Here is a 26,948-nt window from a genome sequence, read left to right on the forward strand (position 1 = left end):
TTGACATCCGACATATGTGGTACAGAAACAACATGTAGGCAAAACACTCACACATAAAATAAAAAGTGTTTTTCAAAGTAGTCTATGTGGAATAACTTCAGTAAAGGTGCAGTTAAAATGGGTTCAGAGCATGAAAGGCCTTTTCATAACGTGGGTCCTTTTCCTATTGAGTCCCATCTTCGTTCATCAGCAAAGCAGACTGCAGTAAAGACTGGCTGCTCTCAGCAGGAAGAGCCCTGGTCAGTGCAGCAGTCCCAGGAAGAGCTGCATGTCCCCTTAAGGCAGCTGGGATGCAGGGGGAAGGCAGGCCATGCCTTTGTGTCTGACAATTTAGGACCAGGTTTGACGCCATTCTACACAGCTTTCTCAAACAGTCCCAGCAGGTCCCAGATTCTTTTGTTTGTTTTTCAAGACAGGGTTTGTCTGTGAAACAGCTCTGGCTGTCCTGGAGCTTGCTCTGTAGTCCAGGCTGGCCTCGAACTCACAGAGATCCACCTGACTCTGCCTCCCAAGTCTGGGATTTAAGGTGTGTGCCACCACCACCCGGTCCCAGATTCTTTAGTCACCATGCACAGGTGCTGAGGCTCTAAACAGCCCTGAACACAGTGTCTTCCAGACTAAAAGTTTGGCTTTGACCTTTAGTAATGTTGGAGATAAGTTTATGAAATCTTAGTGTTAAAAAGCCTACAAACCAGTCAAGGAAAAAGTATGTGATGTTTCTGGTTCATACTTTATAGTGTCCCATTCCCAAGCCTAGCTCGCTCCTGAGAGGGCTTTTGTGTTGTCCTGGCTGTCCTGGAACTCACTCTAGGCTAGGCTAGCCCCAAGCTCAGATCAACCTGCTTCTGCCTCCACAGTACTGGGATTAGAGGCGTGTACCATCATGCCTGCCTGATTCAAATCTTTTTTTTTTTTTTAAGATTATTTTAATAAATACTTTTTTCCTTTTATTTATTTATTTTTTATTTTTCAGAGCTGAGGACTGAACCCAGGATCTCCAATCCCGATTCAAATCTTGATCCCTAGACCTTCCCAAGAAAATCCCTACTTGAGGAAAAGAAACTGCTCTGCCCATGCTCTAGGAGGCTGCTCTCGGGACTCTCCATCCTCCCTGTACAGAGCAGCAGAGTGGGGTTCAATCCTCTGGCTCCAGAGGCCATGGCCCTTATGGAACACAGTTCTCTGGGTCCTAACGACTTTTATTTGTCAAACACACTCCTGTTAGCCAGGGTGCTCTCCAGTTAAGCAATTACCCATGAGTATTCATCCCTCTCCCCCAACCAGGGCTCTAATAAAACCTACTCAGAGAAGCAAATCCTTACAATGAATGAGATTACCACATACCTATTTTTGGTATATCGTATTTTGTTTGCTCTTAACAATTCATAAAGGAGTCAGGGAATAAATAGTAACATAATTATCAGTGTCACCTTATAGATGAAGCAGCCTGGGGCCCTGCTCAGTGGTCTATTATGTGTTTGACAAGCACGAGCCCTAGCTTCAGGTGAAAGGCTGTTATAATACCAGCATCTTTCCTCAGCAAGAGGCCATAACCTGAGCAGAGACAAGGCCACAGCAGCCTGGGAAATTACAGACTCTCTTAGTTGTGAATTGTCAGTAGCCACTTAAAACATGGCGGTGGCTAAGATTACTCAGCACCAAGCACTGTATGTTCTGTTGATTACAAACATCTGCTGGCTCCTGTCACATGTAGTGCCTAGGTCTATGACAAGGACATGGGAATGTGGCACAGATGCCTAACAAGGACAGATTATAAACAGTAATTGAAACTAGTTCCACTCATGAGACTACACACTGCAAGCACAGACTGAGTTTTCTCCGGGAAGATGAATCTAAAGCTGGAAATACAAACGTGGTTGCACAACTACCATGTCAACATTTCCCCCAACTCCTAGAAGCCTAGCTGTGTTCCCAACTAGAATAGCCTAAGCCAGTGGCTGGCACAGAGAAGCACCCATTGCTGCAGTCACATGCCACGAACCTCAAAAACAATGGGAAAGGGGAGCCTACTAAGCCCTCCTCATATTAATGGACACTGGCTTTTCAAGTTTTCCTCTTAAGAAAAAGGTACCAACTGACCTTATCAAGAAATGCAGAAGGGGCTGGAGAGATGGTTCAGCGGTTAAGAGCACTGACTGCTCTTCCAGAGGTCATGAGTTCAATTCCCAGCAACCACATGGTGGCTCACAACCATCTATAATGTGATCTGATGTGCATTGTATACATAATAAATAAATCTTTAAAAAAAAAAAAAGAAAGAAAGAAAGAAATGCAGAAAAGCTGTGGTGCCTTGAAGGGCTTGGACGCTGACACCTGGTGGCTCTGCACTTCTGAACCAGAGCCCACATGCAGTTGGTTTAACCATGAACACCTTTCAGGCTGGCGGAGAACACAGGCACACGTAATGCCTGGCAGTGCAACAGCAAACTAAATGGCTTTTCCAGTTCCCAATAAGCCAACCAGCTGAGCAAACCAAGAGATGCAGAAGAATCCACCTGGCACTGCACAGGAGACCACTTGGCCACAACTGAGGCCTCTCTCATGTTGAGCAAGTATCTTTACCCATAAGCTAGTTGTGTGCAGCTATTTAAAGCCTACGTGAAGCACCAGGTGTGGAAGTGACCTGTGATGCTGGAGAGTTATCTGTGAGGAGAGGGACAGTGTGTTCCCTGGAGTACAGCCATGCTATGGCATCCAGCTGGAGAAAATTAACCAGGCTGGTATGTCTGACAGTTGGGGAAGTTTCTTCAGGTCTCTTTCACCCTGCATTTGGCTAGCTTTCCCCTCAGCTGAGGCTGGGATGTCATTGGGTTTTGGCCAAGAGCAGAGTCTTTTGACACCAGTACACTTCCTTTCCTGCGATGGTCTAAGTAGCATGAAAAAAAAAAGCCTTGCAGATTTTCTTGTGAGATTTCTGTAAGAGGAGCCTGGAATGGGGCGGGATGGAGGTGGGGAGGTGGCTAGAAATGTCCTCACCACATGGTTAACAGGATTCACTCTAGTGCCCTAGCAATGACAGACCAAAAGAGTCTCAAACAGGCTCTTCTCACCTCTCTTCCACAAACCCTCACAAATAAAGGAAGAAGAGAAGGGACAGGAGAAAATAAAAGATGAAGGGAAAGGAACACTGCAGAGCCCAGAGTGTCAGCCAGAGAACTGGGAGATGACAGGTGATGAGGTAGAATTGCGGGCTTGGGGGTGCACTGAAGTGGTGGACACATGCCTAGGTCATGTAGGGCCTAGAGAGGCCCAGCAGCAAGGTAGCTTCTCCCTGCCGCCACAGATCACTGACACTCATCTGTATGCAATATCGAAGCTACACATCAGGAGAAATGGCCAAACTACATTATGACACAACGGCAGAGGGAAGCTGGACCAAAACAGCTGCTACCAAGCTACAAACTACCAAGCTCAGCAGGCTCCCCACACTTGGCAGGACTGCAGCTACCCCTCATGACAGCGTTTGAGGAAGGCGGCAGTATGGTGAAAAGTTAGCCGAGCCTCTGGTCACTGCAAAGACCACCATCGCCTTCTCTAAGCAAAGGAACCTTCACAGCAATCATAAAGAGCTGGTCCCACTTGGCAAACTGAGCTGGGGCACACTGGATACCTACCTGGAAAACGAGCATGAGGGCTGCTGTTCAGTTGGTGGAGTGTCCGCCTGATGCAGAAGGCGTGGGTTTGATCCCCAACACCACTGTAAAGCAGGCATGGTGGTGCATACCTATGATCTGAGAACTTGAAAGGCGGAGGCAAGGATGATCAGAGGTTCAAGTTTGAGCCTGGAATACATGAAACTGGTGGGGTGGGGATGGGGGGGACGCGAGCCTGCCAACCATTAGGAGGCTGGTTAACACCCCCCCCCCCCAAGCTTAGTGTGGTGGCACACTCCTGAAGGCCCAGCTACTTAAGGAAGCTGAGGCAGAAAGGTAACTTTGCTCTTGAGTTTAAGACCAGCCTAACATATAACCACACTTTCCAACTTAGGTGTATGTGTATACAAACACATGGGTTGATGGACCTATATGCTAAAGAGACAAGCTGAAGTATTATCATATGTAAAATATATGCAGACAGGCCTCTCTTGACCTCTGCTCTGCTAGCCACCAGCTATGTTCCTGTCAACTGGGAAGGAAATTCCAGAGCAAAAAAGAGCCAACACAGCCATGTTCAGCAGGAAGATTCCTTTATGGTGGTGAATGGATGATACAGTTCTAGAACAGGACCTCCGGAGGCAGAAAAACAGGCCTAAGAAGGACCAATCCATTCCAGGCTCACGTCACCAGATACACACCAGGAATGACTGCCCACATACTTCCCCGAGGCTCCACCCACCCACTCAATCAATAGCGATGTTGCTTTAATTCCTTTTTGGCCACTGAAGATAAACTCCGCCCTGACAGGAGTTCAGCACAACAGTCTTTCCAGTCATGATCGATGATGTCCAAGCTCTTGTTGAGAAACATTTGCTCATTTGGTTTCTCTTGCAAGAGCCAGAGATAATTTTTCCTTATGATCTGTTGAAATATTTATATATATTTTTTTTATATATTTTTAAAAAACACAACTAACAGTCCATTCTGTGCTGTTTCCCTGGAAGGTTCCTCATGCTCACCCCTCCCCCTCTAATAGACAGAGGGTTGTATGTATGGGAACAAAGAATAAGACACTTTGAGCAATAAAAATCCTAGTGTGAACTCAGAAGCAGAATGGCCTTCAGGGGCAGCGGGGAGGCATTAGGCTCTGAGGCAATGGGAGCAGGGTGTGGCCTTCTAGGAAAGCCTAGTGGAGACAGAAGCATCAAGGAGCAGATACCTTGCTGGGGAAGACCTACTTCTTTCTGGGCCCCCCCCCAACTGCAGCAGCCACAAGCACCTGCGTTTTAAATTATATGTCTCAAGACTTTACCCCTGTGACCCTCTACATATAGCAGTGGCTTACCCACCAAGCCGATCTCTGCCTAAAACAGGCTGCAACCAAGAACCAGGTTTCACCCTGGGAGAGCTTGGTGGAACCTCCTGGCTGCTTCAAGCAGGAGAAGGTTCAGACTCAGGTAGCCATCCAGGCAGCTGGGGAGTAGGAAGGGGAAAGAGTCAAGAGAGGGCGTTGCCAAGCTCTGGGAGAAGCAGCAAAAAGTGACTGAACCTGGCTCGCTTCCCAGTGCCATCTTATCCCTGTGTTGCGGACACACTAGGGACGTCTTGATCACTCCAAATCCCCTCTAGATGGATATATGGAGATACAGACAGACGCATTATTTGTAACTGGAGTAAAGGCAGTGGACTGGGGTCCATTCCACTTTACTGAGAGCTGCTCAGTCCCGGGCCCTGAGGTGGTTCATGCCTTCACGTCTAGCGCCAGGCTGACCTCCACTGAGGCAAAGTGGCCCAGGGACGTGAGAGGAGAGCACACACACCACACACCACAACAGGTGACCAGGAGGAGGGCCTACCTCAGTGAGACTGTTTCTAACCCTGAGAACCTAAGGAATTGTGAAGGAGTCGGAGAGGGAGCTGGGGTTAAAGGTCACCGGGCTTTTTATTGCAGTTGAAGCAGACTCGGACTGGATGGTCCCAGCCACGAGAGGGGACAGCCCTCCGGTCATGGGAGCACTCATCACAGAAGCCCTGTCCGCAGGCTCGGCAGTGGTGCTTGGAGAGCTTGACGCTGAACTCTTTTCGGCAGTTATGGCAGTGCAGAATCTCATGGTCAGGCACCCAGTAGGCTGGCCTGGCAGCATCTTTCACCAGGCCTACACGAGGGAAGGAACGTGAAAGGTCAGAGACTGGAACCCTGGCCCCAAGTCCCTCTGACACTTCTTGGGTTGCCATCCCAGCTGCACACAGAACCATTGCTGGGCCACGTTTTTCTGTTTATGAGACATACAGCACAGGGTGGCCTCAGACCCTGTACTTCTTGTCCTCCTGCCTCCACTTCCTCAGTACTGGGATTAGAGGTGTGTACCACGGCATCCAGTTTATGTAGTAGAGTAGGGCCTGGGACTTGAGGAATGCTACCCAGACAATCTACACCTGAGACACCTTGCCAGCCCTCCTCCAGGGCTTTGGGTGGAAGTCAGAGGGAAGTTGTGGAGTCTTCTCTTCTTCCACCCTTATTGCCTGGGCTCCAGGGGGAGAACTCAGGGTGCCACAGATGGAAGGGTGGCCTCCGGGAATAAAGCAGATGCTACTAAAGGATTGAGCACAAAAAAGCAAATGTAATCCTTTCTTTCATTCCTTGCTACCAAACTCAATCCACTAAGCAAGCCAGTCAGAGAGACCCTCTAGGGTGCCCTGGGACCCCTCATGTTACACCCAATGCAGGCACTGCCCAGACTCACCTAGTGGTATGTCAATGGCTGTCACCACGGCTCCCAATGTGTTCTGCACGGCTTCACCCACCTTCCGGGCAATGAGTGTTCCTCCTTCATCCTCTGCCTGTGCCTCGGTCACATCTGTGGACAGTAACAAGGAATAGCTGTTGCCTCTCAGTAGTAGGTTTTTCGAGACAGGGTTTCTCTGTGTAGCCTTGGCTATCCTGAACTCTTTGTAGACCAGGCTGGCCTCGAACTCACAGCAGTCCACCTGCCTCTGCCTTGTGAGCCACCACATCCAGCCCCATTTTATTTTTCACGTCAAACAGGTTGATGCTGGGAGCAAGACTTAGAACTTTCAAGGTATCATGGAAGACTCAATTAAGCTTACGCCTGGCTTTCTAGAACTCATCAGCTATATGCAGATGTTTTTCTCTCAGAAGCAAAACTGAGCTCAGAGTTCAGGCAAGGCCAGGCCAGGTTCAACCCTGCCTCCCGCATTTCCACCCCAAGGCTCGGCAGTATAAGCCTATGCTAACCAGGAGGCTCAGGGGATGGTGAGCCTCAGCAAGAGGTGCAACCGCTCTCAGTTGGGGCAGTGAGGAGCCAGCGCCCAGTATTAAGTGGGCACTCTCCACTGCCACCCTCGCAGCTTCTGAGCCCCACATTACCTAACTGCACATTCCTGGCATCATAGCAGTTGTCACACACACGGACAGGCGCCGGGCCCCAGCCCCGCTCAGGCACTGGCCGGGTCTTGGATGAACAGCTATCACAGAAGCCCTCACCGCAGGCCCGGCAGTGATGCTTGGTGTCGTTGTCCTTGAAGGATGTTGCACACTGGCTGCAGCTCTGTTCCAAGTCCAAAAACAAACAGAGAATCAGGGGCCCTACACGCCTGTTCAGCTGGGAAGTGGTCATTACCCGGGGGCAACCACAAACTCCTCAAGGTGGGTTCCAGCTCAGTCAGGCCAAGTTTTCTAGTAGGAACAACCCCTGACAGCAGAGAGGAGAGGGCAGGGCGTTCCCTGTTCAGGTGTTTGGGCAGAAACTAATTCCAGGTTGTGGGTACCCTAGAGAACTGTGGCTCAAGGCAAGAATGACCTCAAAAGGCTCCTTCCTCCAAACTCTGTCGCTGTGATTCCGACATCTAAGCAATATTAACTGGCTCTCACAGGTCCAGAAATACAATCTACCACAGAGAAAATATTCACAGGACACAAAAGGAACTCCAGAAGCAAAGCAGCAGCCTAAAGCTGCACCCTCCCAAGGCTCTCAGCAGTAACTCTGGGGTGGGGGTGGGGGGGGGGATGTTTGTGCCTCCCTCTGGAACTGGCTTAGCACCAGGCACACGGGATAAGCAGGTGTCTACGTCAGGACTCAAGAGGACCACTGCATCATACCAGAATCTGGGAGTTGGGCCTCCAGTAGGCAGGGGCAATCTGGTCCGTTAGCCAAGACGTCACAGCCTTCGTGGGTCCAAGGCTAAGCTCGGACACTGACTGAGCCATAAAGTTCATCCCATCTAACAGACGTTGGGCGGCATTGTTGTTGTCCTTCAGAAAAGCATCAGTCTGCAAAGAAAACACGTTAATCCCTGAGTGCAGGGAGGAAGAAGAGACGGATATCTGGGGCCAACTTGGAACTGTAAACCACCAGGTGAAGCAGAACAGAGACAGACGGGCAATCTCCCTAGCGCTCTCCAGGATCACACGCACCAGTCAGAATCAATGTATTCACTTCCGGGTCACCATGCTGTATAGCTGCTTAACTCATGACTAACCCTGCCCTGAAGCATAGAAGGTGATACGTCATACAGGAAGTCCACAGCAAGCTCAGTTGTGAGTCCTCCTTCCCAGTTCCTCTCGTACATGCAAACCTCTGAGAACCCTGCTTCTCCAAGTACAGGAGCTATACGTGTGCATCCGAACCCTGCTGGACTGTGAACTCTGAGAGTAGTGGCCTGCCTTTTCCCAAGTCTCTGGCTCGATCCTGGACATGCAGTACTTTTAACAAAATATGCTAAAAAAATGAGCAAGCAGGGAGACACACAGAGCACAAGGTATTCTGGCTTCAAGGACTAGGAGGACTGCAGCCGAGGTGGTGTTTTCATGAGGCAGAAACTAAAGGCTTCGCTTACTTTCTTGCTTTTCAAGGCCATGCTAAACCCTTGAGATAGGACAGCCTATACCACCAAGGCCATCACATCAAGGAGGGGGCTCCAAAAAAGATAGCACACAACAGTAACAAATTTCAGTGAGGAGAGGGGAGAGGGGGGTAAGCAGGAAATCCTCAGCTCTATCTGCCTGCATGATCCAAAAAAGGACTGGGCCGCAGTGTGGATCTACACTGTCCTTTAAAGGCCCATGTGTCTGCTCCCCGACTTGGCTCTATGAAAGCATGCTAGAAATGAAAACGGTAAAACCACTTAGCGCTAGGTCATCAGGGACAAGCTATGGAAGGGACTATGGGATGCTGATCTCTGAGTCCCAGCCTCAAGGTAAACTGGTTCCCCCATTACACACTCCCATCATGATGTACTATTTTACTACAGTCCCAAGCGACCAGCACACTGGTCATGGCTAGAAGCCTCCAAAAACTACAAACCCAAAGAAAACTTTCTTCTTTTTATGTTGGCCATCTTAGGTATGTATGGCTGAGTGTGGTGGTGCATGCTTTTAATCCCAGCACTCGGAGACAGAGGCAGGCAGATGGCTGTGAGTTCGAGCCAGCCTGGTCTACTAAGTAAGTCTAGGACAGCCAAGACTACACAGAGAAACCCTGTCTCAAAAACAAAAACAAAACCATCTTGGGTATGTGTTATGGAACAGAAAGCTGACCAATGTGGCTACTGGGCTGAATGGTCTGCCTGAGTTTAAATAACACACCTGTCATAATTATCCAGCAAGGGGACAACAGACAGTAAAATATTGCCCTCTGCGAAAAGTAGCCGTGTTGGATTTGTTATGGTTTATGAGTAACTCCAAAGACAGACAGTGATTTGATTTTATCCTGGGATAGGGCCTTTCTAATGGGACCCCAAGCTGGACTCAAAACTCCTGGGCTCCCTGGGCGGTAGTGGCACATACCTTTAATGCCAGCACTTGGAGGCAGAGGCAGGCAGATCACTGTGAGTTCAAGGCCAGCCTGGTCTACAAAGTGAGTCCAGGACAGCCAAGGCTACATAGAACCCCTGTCTTTAAAAAACAAAAAACAAAACAAACAAAAAAACAACAACAACAAAAAAAAAAAACACCTCCTAGGCTCAAACCATCCTCCTGTCTCAGCCTCTCAAGGAGCTTAGAACAGAGGCACACTACCATGAGCAGCTGTGAGCAATGACCTGGTTGTCCAATGCCCCCAGATTCACCAGCCAAAGTAGACAATGGTAAGAGAAGCCTACAGTATTCCAACCTCTAAGCTGAACCATGCATGGGGCACAGCTGCCATTTCAGCACTTGGGACATGAGGCCAGGAGGATCACAAGCTTGAGGCCAGCCTGGCAGTACAGGAAGGCTCCACTTCAAAATTAACCCTCCACTTTTTAGAATGTACTTGACTGAAACTTCCTGCTCTGGAAGGTGGCTCAGCAGATAAAGGTGTTACTGCCAAACCTGAGAACATGAGGCCAATTCCTAGGACTCACATGGTAGGAAGGGCAGGAAAATGGTAAGCCAAACTATAGCACTGAGGCAAACAAACTATCATGAGAAAGAGGCAGGGAAAATGGCATGTAAAATATAATTGAGCAAAGAATGCTAGGGCAAGCCTATAGTCTCAGGTCCTCAGAAGGCTCAGGCAGGGAAATTAACTGAGTCCAGGAGCTCACGGCCAGCCTGAGCATCACAGTGAGGCTCCACCTCTGCATAAACACATGAACACCAAGTATGTCTATAAAAACATGTACATATGCATATGGAAAATGTGTATGAACATACAAGATGAAGTCTCCTTGCTGGGGGAGCAGACAGACTCATTTTCAGCTATTCCTTCAAGTTTGCGTCCCTATTGCTCCCACAATGAAGAATAACAAAGAAGGGCTGGGATGGAATGGGCTGCACCGAGCGGCTCCCTAACCCACTCAGGCGAGACTCATGCCTTCCCTACTGTACGCAAGCTCCGCCTCTCCAGACACAAACACACGGCAACTGAACAGGGCACGAGACAGGAGGGAATCCAATGAGCAGCTCTTACTCCAGGCCACACATGTACAATCTCGGTCCGCACCACCGTATCCACAGGATCTTGGTTCCCAAACCAGTACTGCCGGCTCCGATAGACCACACCACAGTTAGGGCATTCGATCACGTACCTACAGGGGGGCAAGACAGCAAGTCAACTGGTTACTCTGCCAGGTGCAACAAAACAAACGCCAAAAACCTCTCTAGCTGTGGTACTCAAACTCACCCTGACCAGGCATACTTTGCGAGACCCATCCAAGGAGAATCGGTGGAAGCAGATGTTTTGGGCACCACACTGACTTCCTTGCCTCTCTCGTAGCAGGCCTGAAACATGGATTACTCTGCCAGTTTATTCTATGTACACTGGGCTCATGACCTCCTCACACCCCAACCCCACAAATCGCACCAGCTGAGGGGTACACCAGGGTCTTATATGAGAAGGACCTGCACACTAGTCTGGGACCCAAAACTATGCTCTAAATTATATGCCTGAAACAGACAGAAGAAATCCATCTGGAGCGCTTTCCTAAGAAGCAGCTCGATCAGAAGTGAAGTGAAGAGATGACCCTTAACCCTGAGCTCAACAGGAGGCATGGATGAGCTGGAACAATAGTGAAGAGGCCTCAGAACGAGGGGTAAGCACTGCTGGGCCACACTTCCTCGTTCTGACCATCGTAGAGGTTCTAGGCTTTTCCTAGTTGGAGTAAGAAGCGGCTCAGCGGACTTACCTTGCAGGTGTACACTCGGTTGTCATACTGGTGTGAGTACCGACAGCGACTCTTGGCTTCATGAGGTACCCCTTCCTTGCCATGGTTCATGCTGTTCTTACATCCCACCCTGAAGGAAGCCAAATACAACAGTGACAGGGCTAAGGACACAGTATCACTCACACAAAAGGGTCTGGACAGGTGTCGGACCAAAACCAGACCTGGGTTCCTACCCACAAGCCCCTCTGCAACACTCATGGCGATAACCCAACAGAGAGCAACTAGTACCCTGAATGGGGAAATGGGGAGAAAGAAACATCAACCTGGCTCCTCAGTAGAAATGGAAGAGATAGGAGATACCAACTTGACTAGAGATGAAAGCTGAGCAGGTCTTAAGAGATTTAAAATATAAAAAGAAATGAAATTGAAACGTGATTAGTTTAAATAAGAATGGTACCAACACGATCATGTGCTTGGATGCTTGGTCCCCAGTTGGTTTGTTGCAAAGGATTAAGAGATGTGGCCTTGTTGAAGCAGGAGGGGCTTTGAGGTTGTAAAATACCACACCATTTCTAGTTAGTGTTTGTGTGCGAGGGCGCTCTCTGTCTCTGCCTAATGTTTATGTCTCAAGATGAAAGCACTCAGCTACTACTCCAGCACCATGCCTACCTGGCTGCCACCACGCTGCCCACCACAACGTTCATGGACTCTCATTCTCTGGAACTGTTAGTCCCCAAATGAAATAATTTCATATATATATTAAACTTATTACTTATACAGCTTTCTGGCCCCATGTGTGCCTGCACACCCAAAGAGGACACCAGGTCTCACTAGATGGTTGTGAGCTACCATGTGGTTGCTGGGAATTGAACTCAGGTCCTTTGGAAGAACAGACAGTGCTCTTTACCTCTGAACCATCTCTCTAACCCAAAATGACTTCTTTTATAAGTTGATGTGACCATGGTGGGTTTTTTTTTTTTTTTAATAGCAATAGAAAAGCAACTAAGACAGTAAAGTTAAACCATGTGGCTACCAAAATGTAAAAATGAAAAGCAGCCCCCAAATCTGGCAGTGAATTCAGGGGAAGCTTAATGCTGAACCACAAAAACTCTCAAGTGAAAGGCAAGCACCATCATGCTGATAAGACAGAAACTTTAGGGTTTCACTGTGGTTAACACAGAAAATTCTAGAAATACTGCAGACACTCCAAAATGAAAGGTGATGACCCAACAGGGCTTAGTCCTCTCATGCTGGACTCAGACAGAGCAAGAGGACAGGTAAGCTACACAGGCAACTAGTACCTCTCCTCCCTTCACAAGTGGAACTCTCCAAAAATGTCCCTGCCCTCTACTGTGAAACTGAAGACCTTTTCACCCAAGGCAGAAATGATTCTGCAGCCCTTAGGTGATGTGTAAAGTCCAAGGCCAATGGCCATCCCTAAGAGAGTGGGTTCTGGGCTCCTGCTGTAAATAGGCAAGAATAAAGGACAGAGACTAGACGGTGGCCCTGGTAAGAGCAAAGCAATTCGGAGGTGACGAGGATGTGGAGGTGTGTCTATGGACACGGAGACTGCAATCTGGCCTTGACACACTGTGTTTAGACTCACAAGATCCATCCAGAAGTAATAAGACTGTGATTTAATTGCCCTTAACAACTTAACATGATACAGCAATCCTCAAAGTAAGGATCTACAAGGGTGTCACCCTCACCTGGGAATTAGGAAAACCACCAACCCACAGGTTCTTTGCAGACCTACTAAATCTGAAAAGGAGCTAAGCACACTGCTTAGCACTCTGCTTAGCACACTGCTTAGTACTCTGCTTAGCACTCTGCTTCGTGCTAAGTAAAATCTGTGAGTCACAGTTCTACTCCCTCTGTGGCCAAGTGGGGTCCACAGACCACAGCACAGCGTCACCCTGAAACTTTCTCCAGACATAGGCATGGGTCTCAGGCCCATCCAGACTTACTGATTCAGAGCTTTGATTTTAACAAGTAAAGGTTAAAGACGGAAAACTACTCTTGGCCAATGCTCTCAGCTTAAGGTACACTTAAAAATACCCTGAGCAGCCTTGTAAGTAGACTACTGCCAATGGCACACCCCAGATCCATCCAGGAAAAAAAAATTCTGAATATTAGGAAATTCTAGCCAGGCATGGTGTCAGCCATCTCTACCCCCAGCACTTAGGAGGTAGGAGGAGGCGGAGCCACAGCAGTCCTTCAAGCAGTTTCTCCTGACATGTATTCCTAAAGCCCTTACTGCCCCAAAGTGGTCTCCAGACCAGCAGATCACACACACACTCACACACATGTTGCATGAGCAGAGGTCAGAGAACAACTTGTGGGAGTCAGTTCTCTCTTTCCTTTCCACCTGTGGGTCCCACAATCAAACTCAGGTAATCAGGCTTAACAACAGGAACCTTCTCACTGAGCTATCTTGATTCTATAATTTAACTAGCAATCTGGTGACTGGTGCACACACCCAAGTCAGAAGCAACACTCTCAGCCAAGCTGGAGGATGGGCATGGCTGCCCTCACTTACCCACAGCTGAGGCAGAGCGAGGAGCAGGTGAAGTACTCATCTGGAAAAAATGAACTGTGCGCCATCTGGTCATCAGGAATCTCACCGCTGAAGCGGTCGCTCAGTGCCTACCAAGGAGAGAAGGTGATCGGTGAAGGCCCTCAGCAAGTCTGGGCTCCAGCTCCCCTTGCCTGCCTTTCTAGGATGGCTCACTCGCTCCTAGCAGATTTCTTGGGAACACCACAGTAGAGGAAGGAGTCCCATACATGAACTCCTTACTATCCTCCCTGACCCAACCAACACCAGCTCTCACCACAGGAAGCCTTGGAGAAAGCAGCCCACTGCTCAAGCGGTCGAAAGTCAACAGTTACCCTTTTTCCCTTAATTGCCTTACAAGTCACAAGCACCTCACACACGTGCAGCATTTGATTCAAAACCATCACAGATACAGACTGATGCTCATTCCCTTTGGAAAATAACTCAAATTCAAGGGGAGGAGCCAAGAAACACACTGGGCTTCCGTCTCCTTTCTAGCCACTGGCTTCCCCATGAATGTGACCAGGCCACAGAACTATCTCAACATAGAAAAAAATATCATCTGTGTAAAACAAGAAACAAACAAACAAAAAAAAAAAAAAAAGTAAGAATTCCCCAGTCAGGCCGGGTGTGGTGGCACACGGTTTTAATCCCAGCACTCAGTAGGCAGAGGCAGGCGAATTGCTTTGAGTTTGAGGCGATCCTGGTCTACAAGGGGAGTCCAGAACAGCCAAGGATACACAGAGAAACCCTGTCTCAAAAAAACAAAAAAACAAACAAACAAAAATAATAACAAAAACAAAAACAACAACAACAAAAAAACCCCAAAGAATTCCCCAGTCATTTACCGACTCTATTAACCTAAAAGTCAGCAGATGGCCAAAGCAAACAATGAAATAAAAGACAAGTGCTTGAAAAGCAGAGAGAATGTCTCATGTGGAGAGTGCTTCCACTTCAAATATGATTCAACCGTCCCTTCGTATCTCAAGGGTTCTTCAGCCTAATGGCACAAATGAGAACGGGTTCCCTGCACTGGGCAGCCACACTGCTGGGGGAAGAAAAGGGAAAGCAGGTGACAACAAAAGCATATGCTGTTACTCCTTCAGTGAACAGGAAAGAGCAGGAAAACGCTGGGATCAGAGCTAAAGGGCAGATTTGGTGGAGGTGGTGTCTGAGACAAGCTCTCAGGTAGCCAAGGCTGTTCTTGAACTCCTGACACTCCTGCTTCCTCCATCTTCCTAGTCCTGAGATTACATGTATGTGCCACTATACCTGGCTCCAGGTTACATATTAAACTTTAACTAGTCAGTTATTTATTTATTTATTGTGGTTGTGTTGTTCTTGTTTTGGGGTTTGGGGTGTTTTTGTTTTGTTTTCTTCAGTTTTGTTTTTGTTCTTTCCTAGTCTGGAACTAGCTATGTAGACCCGAGTGGTCTCAAACTTAGAGATCCAACTGCCTCTGAGGGGCACGCCACTATGACCAGCTTTCAAGCTGTTTGAAGAGTCTCACTTAATGAGAATTTATTTAAGGATTCTTTCCTCAGCCGGGTTCTAAGTTACGGATAGAACACTTGCTTAGAATGCATTAGGACCTAAATAAATTCTAACCCAGCACTGTGAAAGGCTAAAATAGGTTTCTCTTCTTCTTTTTCATAAAGTCTTAACCTGAGCTGCAAGCTCAAGGGCCTAGGGCAGCATGTGGTGCCAGTGTTGAGTGAGGTCAGTGTGAGAGCACAGTAGTAGGGACTTGTATAAACGCACTCCAATTCAGATCCTGTGAGGACAGCAGGGAGGCTCACAAACTCCATTTGAAAGTGATGGCAACCAAGCGGCAGCCTTTGAGGCAGGCTAGCAAAGACTTCACAAATACTATCAGTCCTATCCTGCTTGGGGATGTAGCAAAAGCACAAAAGACCTGAAACTGGACACTGACAGAGTTAGAATCATAATGAGAATCAGATGATAACCAGGGTGCATGGAGCACTTGCTGGCCCTGACTCATCCATCAGGGAACGTGCTGGTCTCATCGTGCCCTTTGTGACCACACAAGACCACATCCTCAGCCTTCTTGGAACACGAATTGCACCAGACACCTGAATGAGGTACTAAACAGTCAAGAGATGGAACACTATGGATATTTTGAGTACCTTCCTCCAGGGTGAGATCACAACACTTTGAAATTTTCCTCTGCAGCCTACTACAAACCCTAGCACAGGTCTTCAAAGGCAAGTAGCCAAGTCCTTTGGGGATAAACTAACCAGCACCAATTGCTACTTCTAACCAGCTCCTCCCCTCTCCTTCGCAGTCCTGGCCTGGCCCCAGCCTTTATCTCACACTCCCTTCTCAAGTTTTACTCCTTTAACTGGCCAAATTTCTGCTAACTCTTAAGGCTATATACTGGTTGGTTTTGTGTGTCAACTTGACACAAGTTAAGAGTCATCAGAGAAGAAAGGGCCTCAGCTGAGAAAAGGCCTCCAGGAGAACCAGCTGTAAGACATTTTCTTGATTAGTGATTGGTGGGAGAGGGCCCAGCCCACTGTGGGTGGAGCCATCCCTGGGCTGGTGGTCCTGGGTTCTATAAGAAAGCAGGCTGAGCAAGCCAGGGGGAGCAAGCCAATAAGCAGCACCCTCCGTGGCTTCTGCATCAGCTCCTGCCTCCAGGTTCCTGCCACATTTGAGTTCCTGTCCTGACTTCCTTCCATGATGAACAGTGAAATGGAGGTGTAAGCCAAACAACCCCTTTCTTCCCAGCCTTCTTTTGCTCTGGTTTTGTCGAAGCGATAGGAACCCTGACTAAGGCAGGCTGTGCTTCTCAAGCATGACTGGCATAACTGGCCTTGAGGGTGGTGGTGGAGAAGTAGGTCATCATCTTCCCATTACATCACCAAAAGATTTGTTCTGTTATTTTTATATATTTTTTAAAAGATTTATTTATTATTTATACGGTATTTGGCCTGCATGTGAGCCAGTAGGCCAGAAGAGGGCACCAGATTTCATTATAGATGGTTGTGAGCCACCATGTGGTTGCTGGGAATTGAACTCAGGACCTGTGGAAGAGCAGTGCTCTTAACCTCTGAGCCATCTCTCCAGCCCCTTATTTTTATCTTTTAAAAACCAACAAAGATGTAGGATGTAAGTGTGATGGTTCATCTTGGTTGTCAACTACATCTAGAATTAAGTAAAACCCAAGCAGCTAGACACACCTGTGAAGGACTCTTCTTGGTTGGATCCTTTGAGTCAGAAGACTCACCCTAAATCCAGGACACACCCTCTGATGGCAGCCTACATAAATGACACAGAAGAAGGAAGCTTTTGCCTTTCCTCTGAGCACATTCATCTGTCCGGTCCCTGAGGGATTCCTTCACTAATGTCAGAACCTACTTCTTTGGGATTCCAATGTAAACTGAAAACCACAGCTCTAGGGTTGGAGACATGGCTCAGTGGTTATGAGCACTGTCTGCTCATCCAAAAGAGCCAGGTTCAACTCCCAGCATGCAGATGGCAGCTCACAACTGTCTGTAACTCCAGTTCCCAGGGATCTGACACCTTCACATTAATGCACATAAAATAAAAAATTTTTAAACAAAAACAAAAAAGAAACAAACAAACAAAAAACTAGATGACCACAGCTCTCAATGACTTCCTTAGGCCTCCAGCACCAGAGTGGGGCTGCTGAGATGTTCAGTTTTATGAAAAACTACAAGATCTCTGGCCTATCCCTCAGGAAACAGCTACTGTTGGATTACGTGGAACACAGCCTGGAAGCTACTAATAAATCCACAGAGAGAGAGAGAGAGAGAGAGAGAGAGAGAGAGAGAGAGAGAGAGAGAGAGAGAGATAGGGGAAGGAAGCGCATATTTCATTCTATCAGCTCTGCTCCTTTAAAGAGAGCTAATACAAAAAATGAAATTTTTGCATTAAAACACAAGGCCTGGGCTGGCGTGGTGTGGCAGGCCTGTAATCCCAGCACTTTGAACACAGAGGCAGGTCTGTGACTAGTCTGGTCTGTAAAGCGAGTCCAGGACAGCCTAACACTGAGAAACCCTATCGCAATAAGCCAAAACCAAACTGAAACAGAAAAACACAATGTGGACAGAATACTGTAGAAATAATACTTTTTTATTTGTTTGTTTGTTTCTCTGTGTAACAGCTCTTTAAAAAAAAAAAAAAAAAAAAAAAAAAAGAATGCTCTCGAATGGCATGCCTACATGACTGCACCACTTTACTAAATCTCACAACAAACACTGAGCATCACGGAGCCTACCCCTGTGGGACATGCTGCACATCGGCTGCTGCTGTTAACATTGTTATTTGTTCTAATGCTGGGCCTGTGTTCCTTTCTTCCTAAGGCATGCTCACTGCCTACACCGACAGTGCACAGGACTGAAGTACCATTCTCGGCTGCTTATAACCCAACACCTGAGAGATGCAGGCAGGAGACCATGATATCAAGGTCATCTTTGTCTATATACTGAGTTTGAGGCCAGCGTGGGCTAACGAGACCCTGATTCAAATCAAACAATGGAAAAGAGCCTCTGTCCTTACTGGTCTTCATGGCTCTTGGCCTCTGCAGGGGACACAGATAGCTGCAAGAAATGGTTATTATCTGATGAGGTATCACAGAAAGAAGTAAAAGGACATGGGAGAACCAAAGGGTGTCAGTGTTATAGCCTTGAAGGTTTTGCAACAGATGGCCAAAAAGCAAATTTTATTTTTATTTTTATTATTTGTTGTTGTTGTATTTTGTTGTTTTTTTCTAGACAGGTTTCTCTGTGTAGCCTTGGCTATCCTGGACTTTCTTTATAGATCAGGCTGGCCTCAAACTCAGAGATGTGCCTGCCTCTGCCTCCCGAGTGCTGGGGTCACAGGGGTGCTGCCATGCCTGGACCCCAAAGCTAATTTAAATGTTGCTGTTGTTGTTCTGAGTTCGTCTCATATAGCCCAGGCTGGCCTCAAATTCACTCTGTGGCCAAGGCTAGCCTGAACCCCTTGATCCTCCCACTTGCTTTCCCAGGCCCCAGCATAGAGGATGCCACCATATTCTGGCATAAAGAAAAACAGTATCAAATCTAGCCAGCATGAAATCACTCTGGGTTGAACTCAGAGGAGGGACTTAGCACCCAGTGAAAATGACAGAATACCTTCCACCATCCCAAGTGTCTCTACTCTGCAAGTTCTTTAGAGAAATCAGGCACGTGACACTCCTGGTGGTACACACCTTAAATCCCATTATTTCTGAGGCAGAGGCAAGTAGATCTCTGCGCTCCAGGCCAGTCAGGGATAAATAATGAGACCATGTCTCAAAACAGCAACAAAAACGACCATTTTAAAGTATCTCTGAGCTTTTCCTGAAAGAAGCTGTGGCTTCCTCCGGCCACCCCACCCCACCCCCCGCTACTCAATCCCTTGAAGTGCACCCTTCTCTGACGCAGACAGACTTAACTGTTGCCTGACACTGTCAGAGGCAACAGTGACCTCTTATGACATCAGAGAGAGAACTCCTACACAAAACAGCCCAATCCCTTCGGATGCTGCGTAAGAGAACCAGCATGCCACTTATTTCCCAAGTCACAGGCTGACAATAGTATAGCCAACGCTGATATGCTTTGAGACAACTTAGAACATGGGAAGAGAATAATAACTTTAAAAAAAAAATCAAAGGTAGCATATTTTAGACACAACGATGGGGAAAACCACCCTTCCACTGTAATTTTTTTCTAGTGCATACATAAACCTCCTACCTGACCCTTTGGCTCAGCCAGTTCAAAGTCCCCAAGCCCAGGCCTGGGGATGCACAGGCATGAAGTCCTAGGTCCACTCCCCAGCACTAAAAAAAGTTTCCAAACCTCACATCACTCCATGGTTCTTGGTCTCGCCGCCTCCTCAGGTCTCAAGCTACAAGGAAAAGGCAGTGAAGGGTGTCTCTTGAGAGTGTCTCTGAAAGTATTTGAGGCAAAATTGGAGACCTGGTTGCCTGGAAACCAGAGGATCTTGAACTTTAGTTGCCTTGGTAACAGTAGGGCCCTTTCTATTGTACCTTTAAGGTTAGCCCCAGTTAACAGGAGCTAGCAGTGGAAGGCCTGGTTCCAAATGGATATTCTTCAATCAGCATTGCCACCCTCCAGCAATAACTGCATGAATATTTAACAGATGCTTCCTAACATGATGGAACTGGAAAGTCAGAGTTTTTACAATTAAGGATTGGAGACTAAAGAAGGTATCACATGACCTGAAAACGGCTCTTCCTGATTATTCAGAACTGTAAGTACAGATATCCACAGCTGATTTGATTTGCAGTTCCCGTTTCATCAATATTTATTTCCCTGCTGGACTGGGACTTGGGCATCTGTGAAAGAGTGTTTATGGACATCTAGGATGGTGCTGCCATGAACCCCATGGAAAGGAGTGGTTTTCACAACTAAGAATGGTACGGGGGTCTGGAAAACACAATGTGTCCAGGTGACAGGGAAAGTGGTTTTGTGAGCAGGTTATCAGTTTCAGGCACAAATGGCCACAGACATCACTGACACATGTAAATTCAGCTGGTACATCCTCCCAATGCTTCTCATAAATCACATTGCTGAAGCCTTCCTTCCCATTTAGTGATGAGAATGAGCGAATGTGAGAGCACTTGCCTACGTGTGCCTGGTCCTGGCTTCAATGCCTTGGACCACCAAAACCAAAAAGAATATGGAAGTACGGCCAAGCATGGCAGCACATGCCTTTAATCCCAGCAGAGGCATAAAGATCTCTGGGTTAATAGAAGGGCTAGCCTAGTCTACTGAACAAGTTCCAGACCAGCCAGGACTTATACTGAGACCCTGTCTGTCTTAGTCAATGTTCTGTTGCTGTGAAGAGACACCAAGAGGGGCTGGAGAGATGGTTCAGAGGTTAAGAGAGCACTAGCTGCTCTTCCAGAGGTCCTGAGTCAACTCTCAGCAACCACATGGTGGCTCACAACCATCTATAATGAGATCTGATGCCCTCTTCTGCCCTGCAGGTGCACATGCAGGCAAAACACCATATACATAAAAAATAAATAAATCTTAAATAAAAACATTTTTTTAAATCTTAAAAGAAGAAAAAAGAGAGACCCCCCATGACCATGGCAACTCTTCTAAAGGAAACATTTCACTGGGGCTGGCTTATAAAGGTTTAGTCCATTATCATCACAATAGGAAGCACGGCAACATGCAGGCGGACATGGTGCTGGAGAGGGAGCTTAGGGTTCTACATCTAGATCTGCAGGCAGCAGGAAGGCTGACACTGGGCCTAGTTTGAGCATTTGAAACCCCAAACCCCAGCTCCAATCACACACTTCCGCCAACAAGGTCACACATCCTCATTCTTGTCAAGTATCACCACTCCCTAAGACCAGCCATCCAAATATACGAGCCTATGTGGACCATTCTTTTGTTTGTTTGTTTTGAGACAGGATTTCTCTGTGTAGCCTTGGCTGTCCTGGACTCCCTTGGTAGACCAGGCTGGCCTCAAACTCACAGCGATCCGCCTGCCTCTGCCTCCCCAGTGCTGGGATTAAAGGCGTGGGCCACAACGCCCACTTATGTGGGCCATTCTTAATCAAACTTGGCGCCAAACACCTTTACCCACTGAACCATCTGGCCAGCCTGACCTATTGTTTGGTTAGTTGTTTTCTGTATATAGGCAGAGGAGTAGTGGTTTGTTCTTTTAAGATATGGTCTACTAGGGGCTGGAGACATGGCTCAGAGGTTAAGGGTACTGTCTGTTCTTTCAAAGGTCCTGAGTTCAATTCCCAGCAGCCACATGGAGGTTCACAACCATCTCTTATGAGATCTGGTGCCCTCTTCTGTCATGCAGTTATACACGTAGGCAAAACATTGTATACATAATAAATAAATTAATCTTAAAAAAAAAAAAAAAAGATATGGCCTACTATAAGCCCAAATATATAACCCAGACTGACCTTAACCCTCTTGCCTCAGCCTCCTGTGCTTGGACTACAGGCACATACCACTAGCAAAACTACTGAACCAATTTTTTTTCCTTCCTTCCCCTTTTTTTCAACATAACACACTCATTGATTCTCTGGCATTTCCACATCATACACTTGATCAGACTCACCTCCCAACTCCCATGATCCCGCCCCCCAAAAAGGGCAAAAATAAAAGTTAAAAAAAAAAAGTCCAATCTGTGCTGCCCATATACTCACTAGAGCATGGTCAAACTTCCAGTGGCCTGCTCCCCCAAACAGAATTGAATCCCTCCCCTCCCAGACCCCACGAGGAGCCATCAACTGTGGAGATTCGCACATGCCATCACATACCCACATACCCCTTAGGAGTTTTCCTCAGTGGCCTCCTGTCCAGGAGGCTACTCTTTTCTTACGTGTGGGAAGGGGGGAGGTTGTGGCCACAGAAGCCCTCCAGTCCCCCCTCTCTCGGCCAGTCCCCCCTCTCTCGGAGTGCATCTGCAGTCATCCACATCACAACAAAAGTAGCCTCCTTGATCTTCCCAGGCAGCAGAACCGTGGGCCAGGGGCCTCCATACAGCCTCTGCTGACAGCACAGACCATAAACAGCACTCCTAGCTGAGGTAGTGACCCTTGGAGACAGCCCAGACCACACACATCAACATGGCTCCCGGTGGCATCGCAGGCCACCTAGATCAGTATGACCCCTGGTGGCAGCATGGCCCACACACACTGAACCCATTCTTTTTTTGGTTTTGGTTTTGGTTTTTTTTTTTTAGAAGGGTTTCTTGTGCTGTAGCCCTGGCTGTCCTGGAATCACTCTGTAGACCAGGATGGCCTCCAACTCACAGCGATCCATGTGCCTCTGCCTCCCAAGTGCTGGGGTTAAGGCGTGCGCCTCACTGCTGAGCTGAAGACACGCTTAATTGGTAGTTTTCAATAATCCTAATCCCTGAGTCACAGCTCCTAGGACCTTATTTTGATGTTCTCATTTGCCACTGTTCCAGCAACTTATTATTTATTGATAGCAGTGTATTTCAGGAGTATAGTGATACAATGCAGAGATCTCCTGCCTAGATAAAGCCCAAGACACAAAACACACACACACACACACACACACACACACAAACGCATAATGGCATTATCTGCAATCTCAGCACTTGGGAGTTAGAGACAGGAGAAACGAGTTCATGGTTAACCCAGCCTGAGCTACATGTGACACTGTCTCAGAGAACAGCAGGAGAGTGAGCCACAAGGTGTTCAGCGGTTAAGAGCAGGTACTACCCTTACACAGGACCTAAGTTTGGCTCATAATTGTGTGTAATTCAGTACCAAGTGTTCAAAAGCCTTTTTCTGGCCTCCAAGGACACCTGCACTCACATTCATATATACATGCATAATTAAAAATAAAGCTTAAGGGGCTGGAGAGATGGCTCAGTGGTTAGGAGCACCGCCTGCTCTTCCAAAGGTCCTGAGTTCAATTCCCAGCAACCACATGGTGGCTCACAACCATCTATAATGTAACCTGATGCCCTCTTCTGGCCTGCGGGTGTACAAGCAGACAACACTGTATACATAACAATAAATAAATCTTTAAAAAAATAAAAATAAAAATAAAATAAATCTTAAAAACAAAACTAAATAATATGTGTGATGGTTCACGCCCAGGAGGCAGAAGCCAGCTACAAAGTAAGACTCTTGTCTCAAAAGAGGGTGAGGGAGGCTCAGATGTTTAGAGCACCTGCTGTTGGTCTTGCAGAGGACCCAGGGTTGACTTCAGTACCCACTAGTTATACCAACTCACAATCATCTGTAAATCCAGTCTCAGGATCCACCCCCTTCCTGTCCTCCACAGCACTAGGCGTCCACATGGTTTACAGACATGCATGCAGGTAAAATACCCATATAAATCAATAAATCAAACAATTTTTTAAAAACACCACCAAAGGGCACCAGAAGAATCCACCTGGTAGATTACACAGCGCCTGTCATGGTGGCGTGCTGGAGTCTCCCTCTGCACGGTTAGGCTCTCTCCTACAAAGCAGCAAGCACCCTCCAATCACAACATGCTCCACATGGCCAACCAGGGAATTTACAACAAGATTTCATTTAGCTGTGCTACCAAACAACAGACTGATCTTACAACTGGCTTGGATCCACAATATACCTGAAAAGCACAGGTTTTTTTTTATTTTGTTTTTTAAGACAGGGTCTTACTAGGTAGCTCTGGCTAGCCCGGAACTCACTATATAGACTACGCTGGCCTTGAATTCACAGATCTGCCTCCATAGTGCTGAGATTAAAGGCAAGTAGCACTGGACTGGAGAGATGGTTTCACTGTTAAGAGTACTGATGCTCTTCCTGGGGCCCTGAGTTCAATTCCCAGCAACCACATTGTAGCTAATAACCATCTATACTGGGATCTGATGCCCTCCTGTGGCCTGCAGCTGTACATGCAGAGCACTTATACACAGTAAATAAATAAATAATTTTTTAAAAAAGGAATGGTCATCATGCCCAGTGACCATGATATAACTCTCAAAGATGGGTCTCCTAAAAGGTTAGCCCATTATCACTTTGGGTTTTAGATGATACAGGGCATAATGTAGGTGACACATTGCATGACATCCAATTCCACAGCCGAAATCACCCTCTTTGCAATTTTCCCCCCAAGCTTCAGAATGTGCTCTGAAGAAGGTTTCGTGCAAAGATACATAAATCCCAGGTGTGCTCAGCCTTGATAATTAGGCGTCAAAACGTCCTTCAATTTCTGAGGTTCCTGCCTCCACTTTCCCAGTGCCCAGATTACAGGCACGCACCTTCATGCCAACATGGGGCTAAATTTCTGCTAGCTGAGCAGTCTACCACCTAAGCTGCAGCCTCCTCACCACCCTTCATCAACTGTTTGACTGACTCAAGACTCCTTCCCACCGGAGCTCCCAGCAAGATGAAGGAGTATGCCGTGTGCCACCCCACTCGCACACTTCCTCTTCTGTACTGACTCTTTCCAGCCCAGGCTTCCAAGCCCCAAGCCAAGGAGTACTGGGACTGAGCCTTCTACTGGCACCCTCGTGACAAGTACCCAGGGCAGGAGCCAACTGACCTTCAGGGCTTTGAAGATGACCCCTGGGTGCCGGGGGGACCTGGTGGTGTTGTTCTCTAGCAGCTGCTCCAGAGCGCGCCGAAGCCCAGAGAAGTCTGTGGGGGGGTTGTATGTCCTTGTTCCCTTGTAATGAATGGAGCTAAAGGCTTCGGGGAAGCGGCCCAGCTTCCTGAACCGGTCCTGGATGAGCTTCTCGGGTGCCTCTGAGGGGTGATCTGTACAAGCAGAAAGGCAGGTGGGCAGTGAGTGCCTTTCTTAAAAACAAAAGTTACCTACCTTCCACCATAAAAGATCAATGTTAATTCTTCATATGTAAGCGCAAGTGGGCGCAGCTACCATGTGGCTAGAACTATAGCATTTGCTTGCTGTTGACTGAAAAGGTGCAAGCAGAGGGCACAGACATCACCTAAGCTGGCGTTGATTACATGGGTGTGTGATTCATTGCCTTACACACTGTGATGTAATGTGCACTTGTCTCAATGTGTAACACAGAAGAATCCTGAAAAGAGCCGGGTGCGGTGGCGCACACCTCTAACCCCAGCACTCGGGAGGCAGAGGCAAGCACATCTCTGTGAGTTCGAGGCCAGTCTGGTCTACAAAGTGAGTACAGGACAGCCAAGGCTATATGGGAAACCATGGGGGAGGGGGGATGAGCTGAAGGAGGGGGAGGAAAAAAAGAATCCTGAAAAGGAGTCAGTAGAGGAAAAACTTAAGACACATCAGCAAAGAAAGTGACAGATGAGGCCTGTGTTTTCAAGCTGCCACGTGTTAGCTCTTTCTGTCACACTGTCCCTCCCCACACTGCTTGCTTTGTAATCACTTGTTACACTACACACTGAAGAACCAAGCACCTTATTCTTTTTAAGAGCTATACAGTTTTCCAGGCTGTGGATATACTAAGCAGTTATCTACTAACGAGCATTCACAATTTTATACTTTGAGAATTCTGGTCTTATGTAATGAAGCTGTGAAGCTATGGAAACTAGCAATGCAGGGGGCGTGGCTTGCACACAGGCTCAGCACCTGTCCAGCAGCCACAGCACGGGCAGAGTCTGTGTACCTTTTAGAGGTAAAGGCATGCTTACACAAATACTTTAATTTTTTTTTAGCATTTTAATAAAATCACTCAAACATTGAAGATATGTTAGTTCAAATTTAAAAGGACAGTCATTAAAGAGCAGCTATCATAACTCTGGACTTGCTCCCTCTTCCCTGCTCATGCTGAGATTTCAAAGAAGTAGCAGAAGTGTTAGTCCCTGCCTTCTCCCGAAGCAAGGCAGGAACCTGACTTGGCCCATTCCCTTCCTCCCAACATCTCTGCGCGCCTTTCCCTGAACATGCAATCACTGCTCTCAAATGACTTCCTTTCGCTCATCTGTGTAACAGAACCCTGCAGGGCGTCCCTAAAATAAATATCCTACTCAGAAATGACTCAAAGCTGTCCTAGTTTGATTTCGGTTGCTGACCAAAAGCAATGGGGGTAGAGGGGTTACTTTCTTGCACAGCGGGGGCCGCCTATATAAGGATAGCACTACCTACAGTGGGTCTGGGGCTGGAGAGATGGATCTGTGGTTAAGTTCACTGGCTGCCCTTCCAAAAGACATAGCCTCAAATCCCATGGCCTGACGGCAGCTCACAATGGTCTCACGCCCTCTCCTGGCCTCCTCGGGTATCAAGACATGCATACAGACAAACACCCACACATATTAAATATTTTTTCTTGGTAACGAAAGAAAATAGGAGAGACGGCTCATGGTGAAAGCAACACTGGTTGTTCTCTCATGAAACCCAGGTCCAAATCTCAGCACTCACATAATTGGCAAATGACTCTGTAACTTCTGGTCCCCTCAGAAATTCCAGATGCATGGTGCATAGATAAATGCAGGCAAAACATCCACACAGATAAAAATAAATCTCAAGAAAATGTCCACAGACCAATCTGATCAAGCCAGTCCCCAACTGTGATTCCCTCAGACAGCCCTGGGCTCCACCGAGTGGACTTCTGAAACTAACCAGGAGAGCACCCAGACTTCAGGCCTTCAGGTTCAGGGCGCTTCTTTCACAGGGCCTTTGCAAACATTCCAAGTCCAAAGCCTCCAATCTTACTTCAGGTTCCAA

The 26,948-nt window shown here is 47.5% G+C and overlaps 1 protein-coding gene across 2 annotated transcripts in view; it reads right to left on the bottom strand.

Moving 5' to 3' along the window:
* Positions 1–5,275: 5,275 nt before the first annotated feature.
* The window catches only part of Zfyve1 (zinc finger FYVE-type containing 1), a 53,841-nt gene continuing 32,168 nt past the window's right edge, over positions 5,276–26,948 (bottom strand). The window contains exons 4-12 of one of the 2 annotated variants that reach the window (XM_051148738.1): positions 24,831–25,045; positions 13,762–13,868; positions 11,244–11,352; positions 10,742–10,839; positions 10,529–10,646; positions 7,738–7,908; positions 7,006–7,186; positions 6,362–6,475; positions 5,276–5,773 (exon numbers count right to left, since the gene is read on the bottom strand). In XM_051148738.1, coding sequence (XP_051004695.1) covers positions 5,541–5,773; positions 6,362–6,475; positions 7,006–7,186; positions 7,738–7,908; positions 10,529–10,646; positions 10,742–10,839; positions 11,244–11,352; positions 13,762–13,868; positions 24,831–25,045 — 1,346 coding nt within the window. In that variant the 3' untranslated portion in view covers positions 5,276–5,540. Of the gene's footprint in view, positions 5,774–6,361; positions 6,476–6,883; positions 7,187–7,737; positions 7,909–10,528; positions 10,647–10,741; positions 10,840–11,243; positions 11,353–13,761; positions 13,869–24,830; positions 25,046–26,948 lie in introns of those variants that run through there. The other variant, XM_051148730.1, reaches the window with a different exon arrangement.

This window comes from Acomys russatus, chromosome 1 (assembly GCF_903995435.1).
Source record: "Acomys russatus chromosome 1, mAcoRus1.1, whole genome shotgun sequence".
Taxonomy (NCBI): Eukaryota; Metazoa; Chordata; class Mammalia; order Rodentia; family Muridae; genus Acomys; species Acomys russatus.